The 15504-nt window shown below is 41.7% G+C and overlaps 1 protein-coding gene across 1 annotated transcript in view; it reads left to right on the top strand.

Annotated features, from left to right (window-relative positions):
• Positions 1-15504, top strand: part of MFSD12 (major facilitator superfamily domain containing 12) — a 58203-nt gene that overhangs the window by 17038 nt on the left and 25661 nt on the right. Inside the window, exons 3-5 of the mRNA XM_075283505.1 lie at positions 13937-14060; positions 14347-14541; positions 14631-14723. Of these exons, the coding sequence (XP_075139606.1) occupies positions 13937-14060; positions 14347-14541; positions 14631-14723 (412 nt within the window). The remainder of the gene's footprint in view (positions 1-13936; positions 14061-14346; positions 14542-14630; positions 14724-15504) is intronic.

Raw genomic sequence — 15504 nt, forward strand, 5'->3', positions numbered from 1 at the left:
TTACACACAGATGCTGTCTGTTTCCTGTAGAGGCTTACACGGATATAAAAAAAACCTCAAGCTGACAAATTACAAGTTGACCACATCTCAAGTTTGTTAAGGCTCTACTTATGTAAAGTGCTGTGGTTTTTTTTTGTTTTTTTTTTTGTTTGTTTTTCCCCTCTTTTGTCCACACCCCTCCCTTCCCAACTGAAAGATGATAAGATAAGATATTCCTTTAATAGTCCCACAATGGGGAAATTTCAGTGATACAGTTTCATAGATGGTACAGTAGTATATAACAGGAGAGCAACACATACAAGCTCATGGTAGAGAAATCCTAGGAATCAGAGCAACTAAAAAAGAAAGAAACACAGACACACTGCAGGATCATTTAGTTCTCTGTGCGGATTGATGTTAATAATAATAATACAGCCGACTTGGTTGTAGGACACGAGGAGGGGGGGTCACAGCATGTAGATATAACAAGCAGAAATTTTTGCAGAGGTGGGGGACATAGTCAGCTATTATGATAACATGTGGTAGTTCTTGGTAGGTAGTGAGATCTCCTGCTCACAGCTGATAGTTCGGTATCTTGTATCAGCACTATTGTCCTTTTAACCACAAAAAAAAAAAATGCCCCAAATGTCCTTTGTCACAAGCCCTCCTCCTCCTCCTTACCACTGTGTTCTACTGCCCCAAGGAAGTCAGAGACCATCCAGGTATACATGGTGCTGCTCTCTTGCCAAGCTTCCATAACTCCTGGGGTAGGTGGGTGATTGTAGGTTCCCAGGCTGTAACAGAGTCCCACGTGTCAACAGTAATAAAAAGAAAGAAATACCAGTCAGCTGTAGCATCTTCACACATCAGCAATTGACGCCAAAAATCATCTCCTTGAAGAAGTCGTCCACACTTCCATGTAGGTTTTCCTCCATGCCGCATGGTGAGCCATGCTGTCCTAGCTGGGGGGATGGTAACAGGCACATGTGGAAACCAGCTGAACCAGGTCTTGTCATTGTCCATGCTTTACAATGTAAAACAAAAGGAACAAAATACTCCACAGGGTCTTCCATTCGATTTATAGTTGCTAATTCATAGTGCTAGATTGCTTGGTTACCGGATTCTTGAATATACAGAGAAAAAGAGTGAAAAAGAAAAAGTTTGCTCCCAGCTTGGAGCACTGCATCAAGGCAGCCAAGCCCCTCAGGGGGGCGGCGCCAAAAAAAAAAAGCAGACCCAACTTGGACATTTTGTAATCCTGTAACCACTTTTCAATAGCTGATGAGTTTCTTGGAGGACAGGTAGACATAACAACCACTGTCTAGTTCAGGGGTCCTCAAACTAGGGCCCGCGGGCCACATGCGGCCCGCCGAGGGCATTTATCCGGCCCACCGCATGTGGCTCGCGCGTCATCACCTGGTTCACTCACTAACTGGGAATCCAATTCCCCGTTAGTGCGCGGATCGCTGCTTTCAGTTGTATGTGCAAGTGAAAGCTGTCAGTTTAGGCTGTGCGACAGCGGCCTACACTGACTACAGAGAGTGAGCTCTGCCCCCAACAAAGGCGCGATGACATCATCGCTCCTGCAGTCTGAAGGAGGAGGATGCCCGGCAGCGACCTCTTCAGGGTTAAGTATAATAGAGTGTGTGTGATTGTACTGAGGAGTATATAATAGTGGGGGGAGGGGGTACTGAGGAGCATATAATACAGTGAGGGGGGAGTCACTGAGGAGCATATAATACAGTGGGATATACTGAGAAGTATATAAAACTGTGATGGGGGTACTCAGGAGTATATAATACAGTGGGAGGGTACTGAGGAGCATTTAGTACTGGAGTGGGGGGTGTACTGAGGAGCGTATAATACAGTGGGGGGGGGGGGTTACTGAGGAGTATATAATACTGTGTGGTGGGGGGTGTACTGAGGTGCATATAACACAGTGTGGGGGGGTACTGAGGAGTATATAATACAGTAGGGGGGTACTGAGGAGCATATAAAACTGTGGGCGGGCGTACTGAGGAGCATATAATACTGGGGGTGGGGGGCGTACTGAGGAGTATATAATACTGTGGGGTGGGGGGAGCATACTGAGGTGCATATAATACAGTGGGAGGGGTGTACTGAGGAGCATATAATGTGGGGTGGGGGGTGTACTGAGGAGCATATAATACTGGTGAGGGGAGGGTGCTACTGTGGAGTATATAATCAATTTATTTATTTATTTTTTTAAACTATATTTCGGCCCACCAGTGGTTTGAGGGACAGTGAACTGGACCCCTGTTTGAAAAGTTTGAGGACCCCTGGTCTAGCTCATATGTTAGTGATGCAGCTGGAAACCACATCACCATTTAATACTTGCTGCAAATTTGTGACTTTTGAAATTATTTTATAGTTTTCTGGTTAAATACGTTACCTACAGAATCACACAGACATTAACCACTACATAGGGTAGTTTGGGCCATAATTCTCAGACCCCATTTTTGAAATCTGACATCTTTTAGTTCGCAGAATGGCTTCATAATGCATTTACCTATTCAGGTGATTCCAAGATTGATTGTGGGTTTTTTTTTTTTTTTTTTTTTTCCCCTGACACATTGTGCTTTGGTGGTAATCTTGGTCATTATACTTTGCGTTTTGTTTTATATAAAAAACAAAAAAAAAAAATTAGCATTGTCTCTTCAATGTCCTTTTACTTTTGTAGGATGTTAGGTTTATAAATTTAGTAGCAAACTCAGATTTTCAAGATTCTGTTTTTGGGGACCTATTCAGTTGTGAAGTGACTTTGAGGGGCCTTTATTATAGAAAACTCCCATAAATTACCCCATTTTAGAAACTGTATCCTTCACACTATTCATGTATAGGAACTTTAACACTTTTGGTGTTCCATAGGAATTAATGCAAAATGGAAGTGAAATTTCCAAATGTCATATTTGTTTTCTGCACATTTTCCATTTAAAACAGATTTTCTAATAACAAAAAGGAGTTAACAGCAAAATCATAATACTTATTACTCTGATTTTGAAGTTTGTAGAAATATCCCATGCATGCAACTTGAATCAAGCACAATCCTCAGAAATGAAAGAGCACCTTTATGGATTTTGGTGCAGTGATTTTATTGGGACAGTTTTTAGGTACCCTGTTGCATTTGCCGAGCCCTAGAGATACCACAGAGGAAAAACCCCAAAAGTGACCCCATTTTGGAACCTATACCCCCTAAGGAATTCAGCTGTACAGTCATGGCCAAAAGTTTTGAGAATGATACAAATATTAATTTTTACAAAGTCTACTGCTTCAGTTTTTCTAATGGCAATTTGCATATACTCCAGAATGTTATAAACAGTGATCAGCTTAACAGCAATTACTTGCAAAGTCAATATTTGCCTAGAAAATGAACTTTATCCCCCAAAACACATTTCAACATCATTGCAGCCCTGCCTTAAAAGGACCAGCTAACATCGTTTCAGTGATTGCTCCATTAACACAGGTGTGGGTGTTGATGAGGACAGGGCTGGAGATCAATCTGTCATGATTAAGTAAGAATGACACCACTGGACACTTTAAAAGGAGGCTGGTGCTTGACATCATTGTTTCTCTTCTGTTAACCATGGTTATCTCTAAAGAAACAGGTGCAGTCATCATTGCACTGCACAAAAATGGCCTAACCGGGAAGAGTATCGCAGCTAGAAAGATTGCACCTCAGTCAACAATCTATCGCATCATCAAGAACTTCAAGGAGAGAGGTTCCATTGCTGGCAAAAAGGCTCCAGGGCGCCCAAGAAAGACCAGCAAGCGCCAGGACCGTCTCTTAAAAGTGTTTCAGCTGCGGGATCGGGCTACTAGCAGTGCGAGCTTGCTCAGGAATGGCAGCAGGCAGGTGTGAGGCGAAGACTCTTGGAGCAAGGCCTGGTCTCAAGGAGGGCAGCAAAGAAGCCACTTCTCTCCAGAAAAAAACATCAGGGACAGACTGATATTCTGCAAAAGGTACAGGGAGTGGACTGCTGAGGACTGGGGTAAAGTCATTTTCTCTGATGAATCCCCTTTTCGATTGTTTGGGACATCTGGAAAACCGCTTATTCGGAGAAGACGAGGTGAGCGCTACCACCAGTCTTGTCTCATGCCAACTGTAAAGCATCCTGAAACCATTCATGTGTGGGGTTGCTTCTCAGCCAAGGGAATCTGCTCTCTCACAGTCTTGCCTAAAAACACAGCCATGAATAAAGAATGGTACCAGAATGTCCTCCAAGAGCAACTTCTCCCAACCGTCCAAGAGCAGTTTGGCGATCAACAATGCCTTTTCCAGCATGATGGAGCACCTTGCCATAAAGCAAAGGTGATAACTAAATGGCTCAGGGAACAAAACAGAGAGATTTTGGGTCCATGGCCTGGAAACTCCCCAGATCTTAATCCCATTGAGAACTTGTGGTCAATCATCAAAAGGCGGGTGGACAAACAAAAACCTACAAATTCTGACAAAATGCAAGCATTGATTGTGCAAGAATGGACTGCTATCAGTCAGGATCTGGTCCAGAAGTTGATTGAGAGCATGCCAGGGAGAATTGCAGAGGTCCTGAAGAAGAAGGGTCAACACTGCAAATATTGACTTGCTGCATTAACTCATTCTAACTGTCAATATAAGCTTTTGTTACTCAGAGTATGATTGCAATTATATTTCTGTATGTGATAAAAACATCTGACAAACACACAAAAACCAGAGGGCAGCAGATCATGTGAAAATATAAGATTTGTGTCATTCTTAAAACTTTTGGCCATGACTGTAGGTGATTTGACCATTTTGAACCCCCAGGCTTTTCACTGAACTTATCTGAATTTGTCTGTCCATATGAATAAATGATTTATACAGTTATGTGAACTTTTTTTTTTTTTTCCTCCCACTTTTACCAGGGAATAAAGTACACCATCTTGTTACACAATTTCTCTCAAGCACAGTGATGCCCCACTTGTGGTTAAAAGCCACCGTTGGATCACAGAGTTGAGCTCAGAAGAGAAGCGGGATTATTTGCCTTTTGAGCTTTGATTTTACACACATGATTTATAGGTGCCATGTTGAATTTCAAGAGTCCTATAGGGACCACAACAGTGGAACCCCTTCCCACCCCAAAGTGACTCCATCTTGGAAACTAGCCCCTCTGCCCTTAAGCCTACAGGCTTTTCCAAATTGTACTTCACAGCCGATTGGTGTGGATTGCAATTTTTGAATCATATATGCTATTTCAGTGCCCAATATATTGTGCCCAGCATGTGCCACCGAAGACATGGACCCCATAAATTGTAATATGGGTTCTCCTGGATATGTCGATAACCTACATGTAGCAGTTGTATAATGCCTGACCACACAGCAGGGGTCAGAATGGGGAAGGACCATGGGTTTGGCAGAAGAAAGGGTTATCAGCTAAGGCATGAATGTAAGGCCGCTGAGGTACCAGTACACTTGAGACCCCCAAGAAGTGACCCCATTTAAAAAAACCTCATTTAGGCATTCATTTGAGCGTTTTTACCCCATAGGCCTTTCAAAATGGTACTGCACAGCAGATGGTACAGAATGAAGTTGCAATTTTCAAATCATATATATCATTTCATTTTCTGAAATATTGTGACAAGTGTATGCCACCGGGGACATAAACCCCATAACTTATATTGTTGGTTCTCCTGGGTATGGTAATGTCCTACATGTGGCTGTTATGCAATTCCCTACGTATGGCTGGTATATGATACTTGGGCACATGGCAGGGCTCAAAAGGGAAAGCGGCAGCAGGGGCATAATCTGTGCGGATTGCATCAGGTTAAATTAAATATTAGGGATGAATGATGAATACGAAAAAAAATTCTATCATACAGAGCCCTGGTTTGTCAGGACATGTATCACACTGGTGTATATGGTGCTCTTCCTTATCCCCCTCTTTGAGAAGACTTGATTTCTCTTTTGATTCTTTACCTTCTTGGTAGTTGGGGGAACTTCTGGAAAGTGTTGCTCTGGTACTATGCGTGGGTTCTTGCTTCCAGAAGTAATGATGCAGTCTGGTTTGGATGTCTCTGTACTGATACCTCATACTGGTACATGGGTGATGGTGTGGCCATTTATTGTTGTCAATCCAAGGACTTCTCTCTCCTTGTAATTGACACACATACATTGCTGGTACATTGAGCCCAAGCAGTGTCTTAGGAAAGCCACAAAGGCTATGGGGCAGAGAACAAATGAGATTGCAAATTGGCTGGATGCAGGGAGTACAACAATGAGCGTAGACAGACAGGATGCATGTGGTACAATAAGAAGGTGGGCAGAGGGTAATGCAGAAGGTACAGTGAGGAAGTGGGCACAGAAGGAGACTCTGCAAAGGAAGAAAGCAGAGAAGGTAAGTATGGATATCAAATGGGCAAAATACAGCACAGCTCAACTACTAGCAACCTCTCTCAACTACTCCCTAAACCCAACAGAGTAGTTGAGGGAGGTTGCAAGGGGTATAGCAGTGCTATGATGTCACCAATCGCTACTATTGGTGAGTAGTCACTGACTAACAAATAGCGGCAATAGGAGGGGACAGGACCACCACTATTAGTTGGATGTTACTGAGCTGTGATAGGCTGCTGTCCCTGATGGCAGCCTATCACAGCAACTGGCCCCAATCCCACATCTTGATCACTACCATTATTCTCAAGTTAGTCATTGGCTTATTTGTGAGTAATGCTGGTGATCCCCACTGTGGGACCGCCGTCATTTACACTTAAACTAAACTGTGGTAGTCTGCTGTCCCAGTGATCACCAATGTGGGACTGCTGCCATTTGTCACCCAGCAGTTAGCTGGGATGGTCTGCTGTCTCGGAAAGCAGCCATCCCAGCTTTTAATGTAGTAAAAAAGATGGGGGCATTCCCACTTCCGCAATTGCTGCCATTAGTATTCTATCAGTCAGTGACTAATAGCGATGTTAATAATCATGGGACTGCCACCATTTGTCTTTTTTTACTTAGTTGTGATGCTCTGCTGTAGGGAACAGCAGCCATCACAGCTATTTTAGGAAGCAGAAGGAAGCCACACCGCAATAGTACTGAGCTGAGTGTAAACTATATGCATGCTGCAAAGTACTATTGTGGAGTGGGAAGGGGTTAAAGTAGTTTTGTCTGTGTAAAGACAGCATATTGCAGTTATAGGTCTGTTCTAGTAAGCAAAATGCCACAAAATATTTTTTTGTGGCATTTAGGCTGCTAGTAGGAGGACAGAGTCTACATTCGACACAGATTGTGGCCATGAGATGTACCATTTGTATGCCAGTTATACACTATACTGAAATAAAACACACTACGTCCAACCTTCTTTGATCATTGTATTTAAAGAGGACCTTTCATCAGATTGGGCACAGGCAGTTCCATATACTGCTGGAAAGCTGAAAGTGCGCTGGATTCATCGGCTTTCCCGATCTGTGCCCGGGTAAAGCGCTATCGGTCCTGGTACCGTAGCTCTTTACAGTCAGAAGGGCGTTTCTGACAGTCTGTCAGGTACGTCCTTCTCCACAGCAGCGCTTATCGTGCTGTACAGTGTGAGCGGGACGGAACGCCCCCTCCCTCTGCTCACAGTACTCGTCCATAGACGAGTATTATCAGGAGGGGAGGGGGGCGTTCCTCCCCGCTCACCCTGTACAGTGCGATAGGCGCTGCTGTGGAGAAGGACGTTAAAGCGGTATGGTACCGGGACCGATAGTGCTTTACCTGGGGCACAGATCGGGAAATTCAACGCACTGTCAGCTTTCCAGCAGTACATGGAACTGCCTGTGCCTAATATGATGAAAGGTCCTCTTTAAAGAAACACTCCAGTAAAGGAAGAGAAATTGAGGTGAACTTCAGATTCCTCTTTGTCTGTACATTTGGTGCTCCCCAGCAGAAAACTTAGTTGCTGACTACCTGCAGATGGATAGTGCTGATCAGCCACAGAACCCCACAATGCAAGGCAAACAGGACACTTTCTTGTATTGTTCCATATCGGAGGTGTATCTGGTGTGGATTTTGAGGCTGAATCCACCTCAAAATCGCCAGATTTTGCTATTTGAACATTCTTACTCCAATATACAGTTCTGTGCTTGTGGAGATGGAGAATGAGCAGGGCCCTGTTCACCTCCTATGGTTAGTCCTGCAATGTCTTCCATCCATTATTACTCAGTCCAAAAGTATGCACAGGAGTGTATATATAGGTTAGTAGTTAATTCAGCCCTTTTAGTTTTCTTCCAAATCCGTGGAGATTTGTGGCAGCTGGACATGGGCATGTCCATACACACAACCAAGTATCCATTAACCGTGAACATTCTTTAGGCTGAGAAACGCAGCTTCTTTTGTTGCAGATTTTGCTGTTTATTTTTGAACCAAAGCCAGGAGTGGATTGAGCAGAAGGTAGAAGTATAATAACTTCCTATATATTTCCCATTCCTTTTGTAGCCTTTCCAAGGTTTGGCTCAAAAAAACTGCAGCAAAATCTGCAACAAAAGGAGCTGCGTTTCTACAACATGGGTCCTTAGCCTTAGCCTTAAACTGCATTTAGTTATGTCCCTGGGCTAGGCTGCAATAGCTGTGGGCAAATGTGACACAGGATACCATATGGAACCAGGCTGCAATGTCCAACTGTATTTCATCTGGCTTCTAGGTTACAAGTGTCCCAATAAGACTCTAGATCCTCCTTTCAACTTACAGGTTTTCTGGGATTTTTTTTTTTTTTTTTTTGCCCCCCCCCCATACCATGTAGCATAATACATCCAATGATAACTGTAGGTTACGGCTTCCCAAAATTTTATTTATATTTCTGACTTACAAACCCGGAACGAGTCTGTCATGATACTGGGGCAACACCAGCAAGGAAACACTGCTATGGACATGACATTGAACAGATACCACAGTGCAGCCACATAATACCCCTAGCAGCAGAAAAAATTTCTCCAGCAACACCAACCTCAACATTCAGCAGAAAATGACTCCAAATGTGGTTTCTGCTAAACAGATACCACTGTACAACACACTATCTAAGCAGAATGGTCAAACTCTACAGTGTAACATCACTGGTAGCAACATTGCTCCCCAACAGTTCCCCTCTCCTAATGGCAGGTATGGTGTCCACTACTCCACCTGTACCCCACTGGCAGCAGTATCTCCATAATTTCACACCACATACATTGTCAGGACTATCGCCACAAAATAAAGTAGGAAAAAGAAGTCTCTCCTACCTTCTACCTAAAGACTCTGAATGAACTGCTACCAGGTGAACCCTATCTGTGAAATCTTGGTAATGATGCAAGGCTGGCATTATCTGTACAGTTTCTGCTTTGTTCAGATGGTGGAAAACGAAGAGGAATTGAGGTGAACATCTGCCAAAATTATAGTCTTTTTGGTAATGGGCAGGAGAGGCAGCAAACAGCAGCAGTTCATCTCTGTTGCTAGGTCGTGACTTCTGTAATTCAAATGAATCGCTGAGAAGCATGATCCACCTGTTCTGTTTACACCTGTATGTATGTTGTTTTTAAGCTGAGACCTGACCCTACAAAAAAGAAAGGCATTTTCAACTAGCTTCTAAGGTCCTCAATAAGATAATGCTGAACAGCCTCTTTTTTACTTAAAGGGGTATTCCCATCTCAAGGATCCTATCTATACTGGTAGCTTATGTAAATTGAAGACTTTTCCTAAATATATTGCTTTAGAAATTCTGCTTTGTTTGCCTGGTATGTGAATTTATTCCTTCCATTGTTTACCCAGCCTTGCTATAACCATGGACCTACCAAGTGACCTCAGTCACTGCTCTTGTCAGATTCAGCTAATTACAGTTTGCCTATTGAGATCTGTTCTCTCTAAACACAGAGATAAAACGGAGTCCATTCTGTAGGAGCATCTACATATTATCTGATCAGTATAAGTGTTCTGAGACTTATCTGGCAGTTTAGCAGGAGGAAGGAGAAATGAAGATGGTGAGAGAAGCAGGAAGTACAGGCAGACTGGTGAAAGACTGAGATGGAAAAACCCCTTTAATGTCACTGGAGTCGTCATGTGATAAATCATGGACTGTCTTGCAATAGAAATAAAGACCACATTAGATACACTTACAAGGGATAATGAAATATGAAGTTCATATACACATTTGTCTAAAGGAAGAACTGGGAAACGACAATTTGGTGCCCTAGCCAGATAAAATGGGCAACTATAGGGAGTGTAGTACAGTGTTCCTGAGGGGACCCAAAAGCCTCTCTGGAATATGAGATATGAGAAATATGCCTTTGTTATAGATTTTTACATTTGGGTCCAGGATCTTCAAGTTCCGCCTCTGATCACAGAAAAAATGTTGTAACAATAGTCATTGGTTCACAGGTAGTGAAGAGAAGATCAGGTAGATATGCAGTCACTACCACAGTCAAGAACATGTGTGCACTTAGAAAAAGACAGTATATACAAATGCATAAACCCGCAGATTCATGCACGTTAGAAAAATACTGCAGCAATAACACAGTATGTGCATAACTTTGTAAGAACTTCATTTGTAGATTTACTTAAAATTTCAGGCTTTCCAGCTCAACTTCCTTAATTGTATTTTATTTCAATTTCCTGCTCTGTTTTTAAGTCTGTCTGCATCTGGCCACATTTGCTTTACTGAACAGTTCGATTTAGTAAACCTGATATAATTTTTTTTTTTTTTTTGGGGGGGGGGCTTAACGCTGGTAAAACCTGCAATTTTTAGACTTTAAAAAAAAAAAATTTCTAAGCTTCTAATTTGTAAAAGTTTTAAATTGGCAATGCCATTTGTTTGCTATTGTCAACTGGGCCACTTATTTTTCTGTAATTTGGGTTATTCCCATTAGCGGTTTCCTTGAATCTGACAAAACACAATGCTGTATATGATGGTACAATAATGGCCCCATGAATTTGAATGGAAGCCTTCACACTCCAACAGCACATTGCCCACTGAGAGGGAACCTATCCCTGTCATGCTTCTATCTGCGTAGGAGTTACACAATATTGAACTGCTTAGAGATAGAGATATATATATATATATATATATATATATATATATATATATATTCTATTTGGCCAAAAGTATTGGCACCCCTGCAATTCTGTCAGATAATACTCAGTTTCTTCCAGAGAATGATTGCAAGCACAAACTCTTTGGTATTAATATCTTCATTTATTTTGCTTGCAATAAAAAAAAAACACAAAAGAGAATGAAAAAAAAGTCAAATCATTGATCATTTTACACAAAACTCCAAAAATGGGCCGGACAAAAGTATTGGCACCTTCAGCCTAATACTTGGTAGCACAACCATTAGACAAAATAACTGCGAACAATCGCTTCTGGTAACCATCAATGAGTTTCTTACAATGCTCTGCTGGAATTTTAGACCATTCTTCTTTGGCAAACTGCTCCAGGTCCCTGAGATGTGAAGGGTGCCTTCTCCAAACTGCCATTTTGAGATGTCTCCACAGGTGTTCTATGGGATTCAGGTCTGGACTCATTGCTGGCCGCTTTAGAAGTCTCCAGTGCTTTCTCTCAAACCACTTTCTAGTGCTTTTTGAAGTGTTTTGGGTCATTGTCCTGCTGGAAGACCCATGACCTCTGAGGGAGACTGAGATTTCTCACACTGGGCCCTACATTATGCTGCAAAATTTGTTGTTAGTCTTCAGACTTCATAATGCCATGCACACGGTCAAGCAGCCCAGTGCCAGAGGCAGCAAAGCAACCCCAAAACATCAGGGAACCTCCACCATGTTTGACTGTAGGGACCGTGTTCTTTTCTTTGAAGGCCTCTTTTTTTCCTGTAAACTCTATGTTGATGCCTTTTCCCAAAAAGCTCTACTTTTGTCTCATCTGACCAGAGAACATTCTTCCAAAACGTTTTTGGCTTTCTCAGGTAAGTTTTGGCAAACTCCAGCCTGGCTTTTTTATGTCTCTGGGTAAGAAGTGGGGTCTTCCTGGGTATCCTACCATACAGTCCCTTTTCATTCAGACACCGACGGATAGTACGGGTTGACACTGTTGCACCCTCGGACTGCAGGGCAGCTTGAACTTGTTTGGATGTTAGTCGAGGTTCTTTATCCACCATCTTGCGTTGAAATCTCTCGTCAATTTTTCTTTTCCGCCCACATCTGGGGAGGTTAGCCACAGTGCCACGGGCTTTAAACCACTTGATGACACTGCACACGTTAGACACTGGAACATTCAGGTCTTTGGAGATGGACTTGTAGCCTTGAGATTGCTTCCTCACAATTTTGCTTCTCAAGTCCTCACAGTTCTTTGGTCTTCATGCTTTTCTCCATGCTCAATGTGGTACACACAAGGACACAGGTTGAGTCAACTTTAATCCATTTCAACTGGCTGCAAGTGTGATTTAGTTATTGCCACCACCTGTTAGGTGCCTCAGGTAAGTAACAGGTGCTGTTAATTACACAAATTAGAGAAGCATCACATGATTTTTCAAACAGTGCCAATACTTTTGTCCACCCCCTTTTTTTTATGTTTGGTGTTGGCTTTTTGACAATTCTTTTTGTGGTTTTCCATTGAAGACAAATTAAATCAAGATCATACCAAAGAGTGTGTGATTGCAATCATTTTCTGGAAGAAAATGAGTATTATCTGACAGAATTGCAGGGGTGCCAATACTTTTGACCAACACTAGTTATTTATTCTTTACTTGGTACCTCTCATGCAGTCCTTTTTCTGCAACATATTGTTTTTAGCCATTTTTGAGGTTTACAATATTGCTCATATATATGTTATATGCAAATCCTTTAATACTTCATCTACATACTTTACCCTTATGCTGCTGTGCTTATTAACTTTTAATATTGAATGTATTTACAAAACACCATGTGATTTTTATTTCATAAATAATTTGTAATAGGGACGAATTATTTGCGGCTATGCTGACCTCTAGTGGGAACTCTCCTGTATTGTTTGTTTGTTTTTTTTCTTGTGTGTGTGTGTTGTATTTGATAAATAATTTTTATACCGTTTCTACATTTTGAGTGTACTGCTTACCTCTTTTTTTTTTTCTGTGTCTGTGTGGTTCCCATTATAGCCAAATTGTACATTTTATGTTCCATTTACGTGGTTTCTTGATGGTGATGACCCCTACTACCTGAAGGTCAGCCTCCTCCTGTTCAGATATGTGATTAGGTAGGAGAAAGCCCTTGGCTGCCCAACCTCCTGAGCTAATGGCAGTTTTAGTACTGTGCATCTAAGTTTTTTTTCTTTAAAAAAGGCTATTCAGGCACCGCTAAAGTTATATTAAACTACCCCCCAGTTTTAAAATAATACCCTAAAACGGAATGTGATCTACATACGCATCGTGCACGGTGGGCGGGCATTCAGGGTCTGCCGTCTTCTTCATCCACACCTCCTCTTCCTGCGATGTCCTCGGGTCCCGTCTTCCTCCGGCGCTCGCGAACTGACATTGCTAAAAAAAAAAAATGGCCTGGGAGCATGCGCAGTAGCCGTAGTAGAAGCGGCATGCTACTGCTCATGCCCATTTTTTTTTTTTTTTTTTTTTTTTTTTTTAGCAATGTCAGTTCGCGAGCGCCGGAGGAAGACGGGACCTGAGGACATCGCAGGAAGAGGAGGCGTGGAAGAAGACAGCGCACCCTGAATGCCCACCGTGCACGATGGGTAAGTAGATCACATTCTGTTTTAGGTTATTATTTTAAAACTGGGGGGTAGTTTAATATAACTTTAGTGGTGCCTAGCAGCATGATTTTGCTGATAGAGCCCCTTTTAATGGGGTGAAATTCCTTCCAAGACATGAGTACTAAAATATTGTTTGAAGCATTTGAAGATTGATGTAAAATCTTTTTGTTTCTTGCTGAATTACAGAATATGCATTTGAGTAGGTTGTCACTGTATTTATTTATTATATATAATATATAATATATCATTTATCATTTTATTTTTTATTCCTATTTTCTATCCCTGCAATTCCACAGGTATGCATTTACAGTCTTGGCAAACATATCTGTATATGCAATTGCTTGGGCGCTGTTGCACTTTGAACTGAGCGAAACAGAGGATGCACAGCATTTGGGACGGCAGGATATTCCTGTATTTCGGGTACGGTAATGTTGGCAGCAAGCACAGACCTTTAACTTCACTGTTCCACGTTTCTTTGATAGAGCCCCAGATATCTGCCTACATATATTTGAGGAGAGTCAAAACATGAAGATTTAGGATCAATGAGGGTTTCAAATTTAAGAAAATATATTGTAACGTAAAATCAATGCCTCCACTAGGAACACTTGATATCTTTGTACCCATAGTAGGTCCATTAAGAAATGTCAAATGTAGGTCAATTGGATATACTGTATAGAGTCTTTAAAACCATTTTTCTGCATTGCAGATGTTGGCTCTTATTGTAGTGGGTGTTGGAGCTTTATTCTCTCTATTATTCCACATTGGAACAAAGGAGCATGCAAATTTTCAACGCCTTTCAGAAACAGATGATGAAAATGAAGACATTCATAAGCAACTTCCAAGCTCACCAGTGCCATTGCTTCAGTGGAAGCATTGGCTTTCAGAACCTTCTTTCTATCAGGTAAATCGTCTGACACTTGAATACGTATATGAATGACTGGTGATATTTATGTAAAATGTACAGGTAATTGTTTGACTTGTTGCTTTCAGGTGGCTCTTTTATATATGTGCACACGGCTCATAGTAAACTTATCGCAGACATATATAGCTGTCTACTTGACCTATTCATTGCACCTTCCAAAGGTAAGTCACAACAGGCTTCCTTTTTGTTTTTTTTACTTTTTAATGTTGTGGGTTTTTTTTTTTTTTTTTTTTAAATTGATAAGGCCAGCAAAGGAGAAGAAAATGCCCCACTCTATTTTTTTTTTCCTCTCCTCCCTCCCTCCTCTTCTAGTGATGAGTGAGCCCAAAGGAGGATCCGCACCCCCTGAAAATTGACTCTCAGCTGCCTGACTTTAAGGGCAGGTCAGGTATCCAAACTGAGACTGAAGGCTTTAGAGAAATTACCTTTTAAAGTCTTTTTCTCTGATGATTTTATGGTGACAAACAAATTTGTATGCCTAACAATTTGTAGAACAAACTACCACCTTTTCATATGCCAGGTCCCAGAGGTATACTCTAGTAAATGCAGCAAAGATTTTGTCGTCTTACTCTGCATATGGGCTTAGTGAAAATATCACAAATTCGCAGTATCGGAGTGCAAACATCTTGTATAATACTCCAATCTATCCAATGGTCATGAGCAGGGCATGTTTTGAAACCATCCTGAAATTTTTGCACTATACTGATAATGCACAGTGAGATGCCCCAAACTTAAACAACCTAGTTAGTCAGGCCAGTCATTGAAACTAATCAGAGGTTCATCTATAGAAATGTTCTGCTCAGGTTTGTATGATGCTGCAAATTTGGCATAAAAGTGGTCAAAGAGAGGCTGAAATTCTGTGGATACCTGCCCAGTAAGAGGACATGTTACAAAATGTATAAAATGTGCAAGAGTAGCTCAGGGTAAACCCATAAGTTTAGG

The sequence above is a fragment of the Leptodactylus fuscus genome, chromosome 1 (genome assembly GCF_031893055.1).
Source record: "Leptodactylus fuscus isolate aLepFus1 chromosome 1, aLepFus1.hap2, whole genome shotgun sequence".
Lineage (NCBI taxonomy): Eukaryota > Metazoa > Chordata > Amphibia > Anura > Leptodactylidae > Leptodactylus > Leptodactylus fuscus.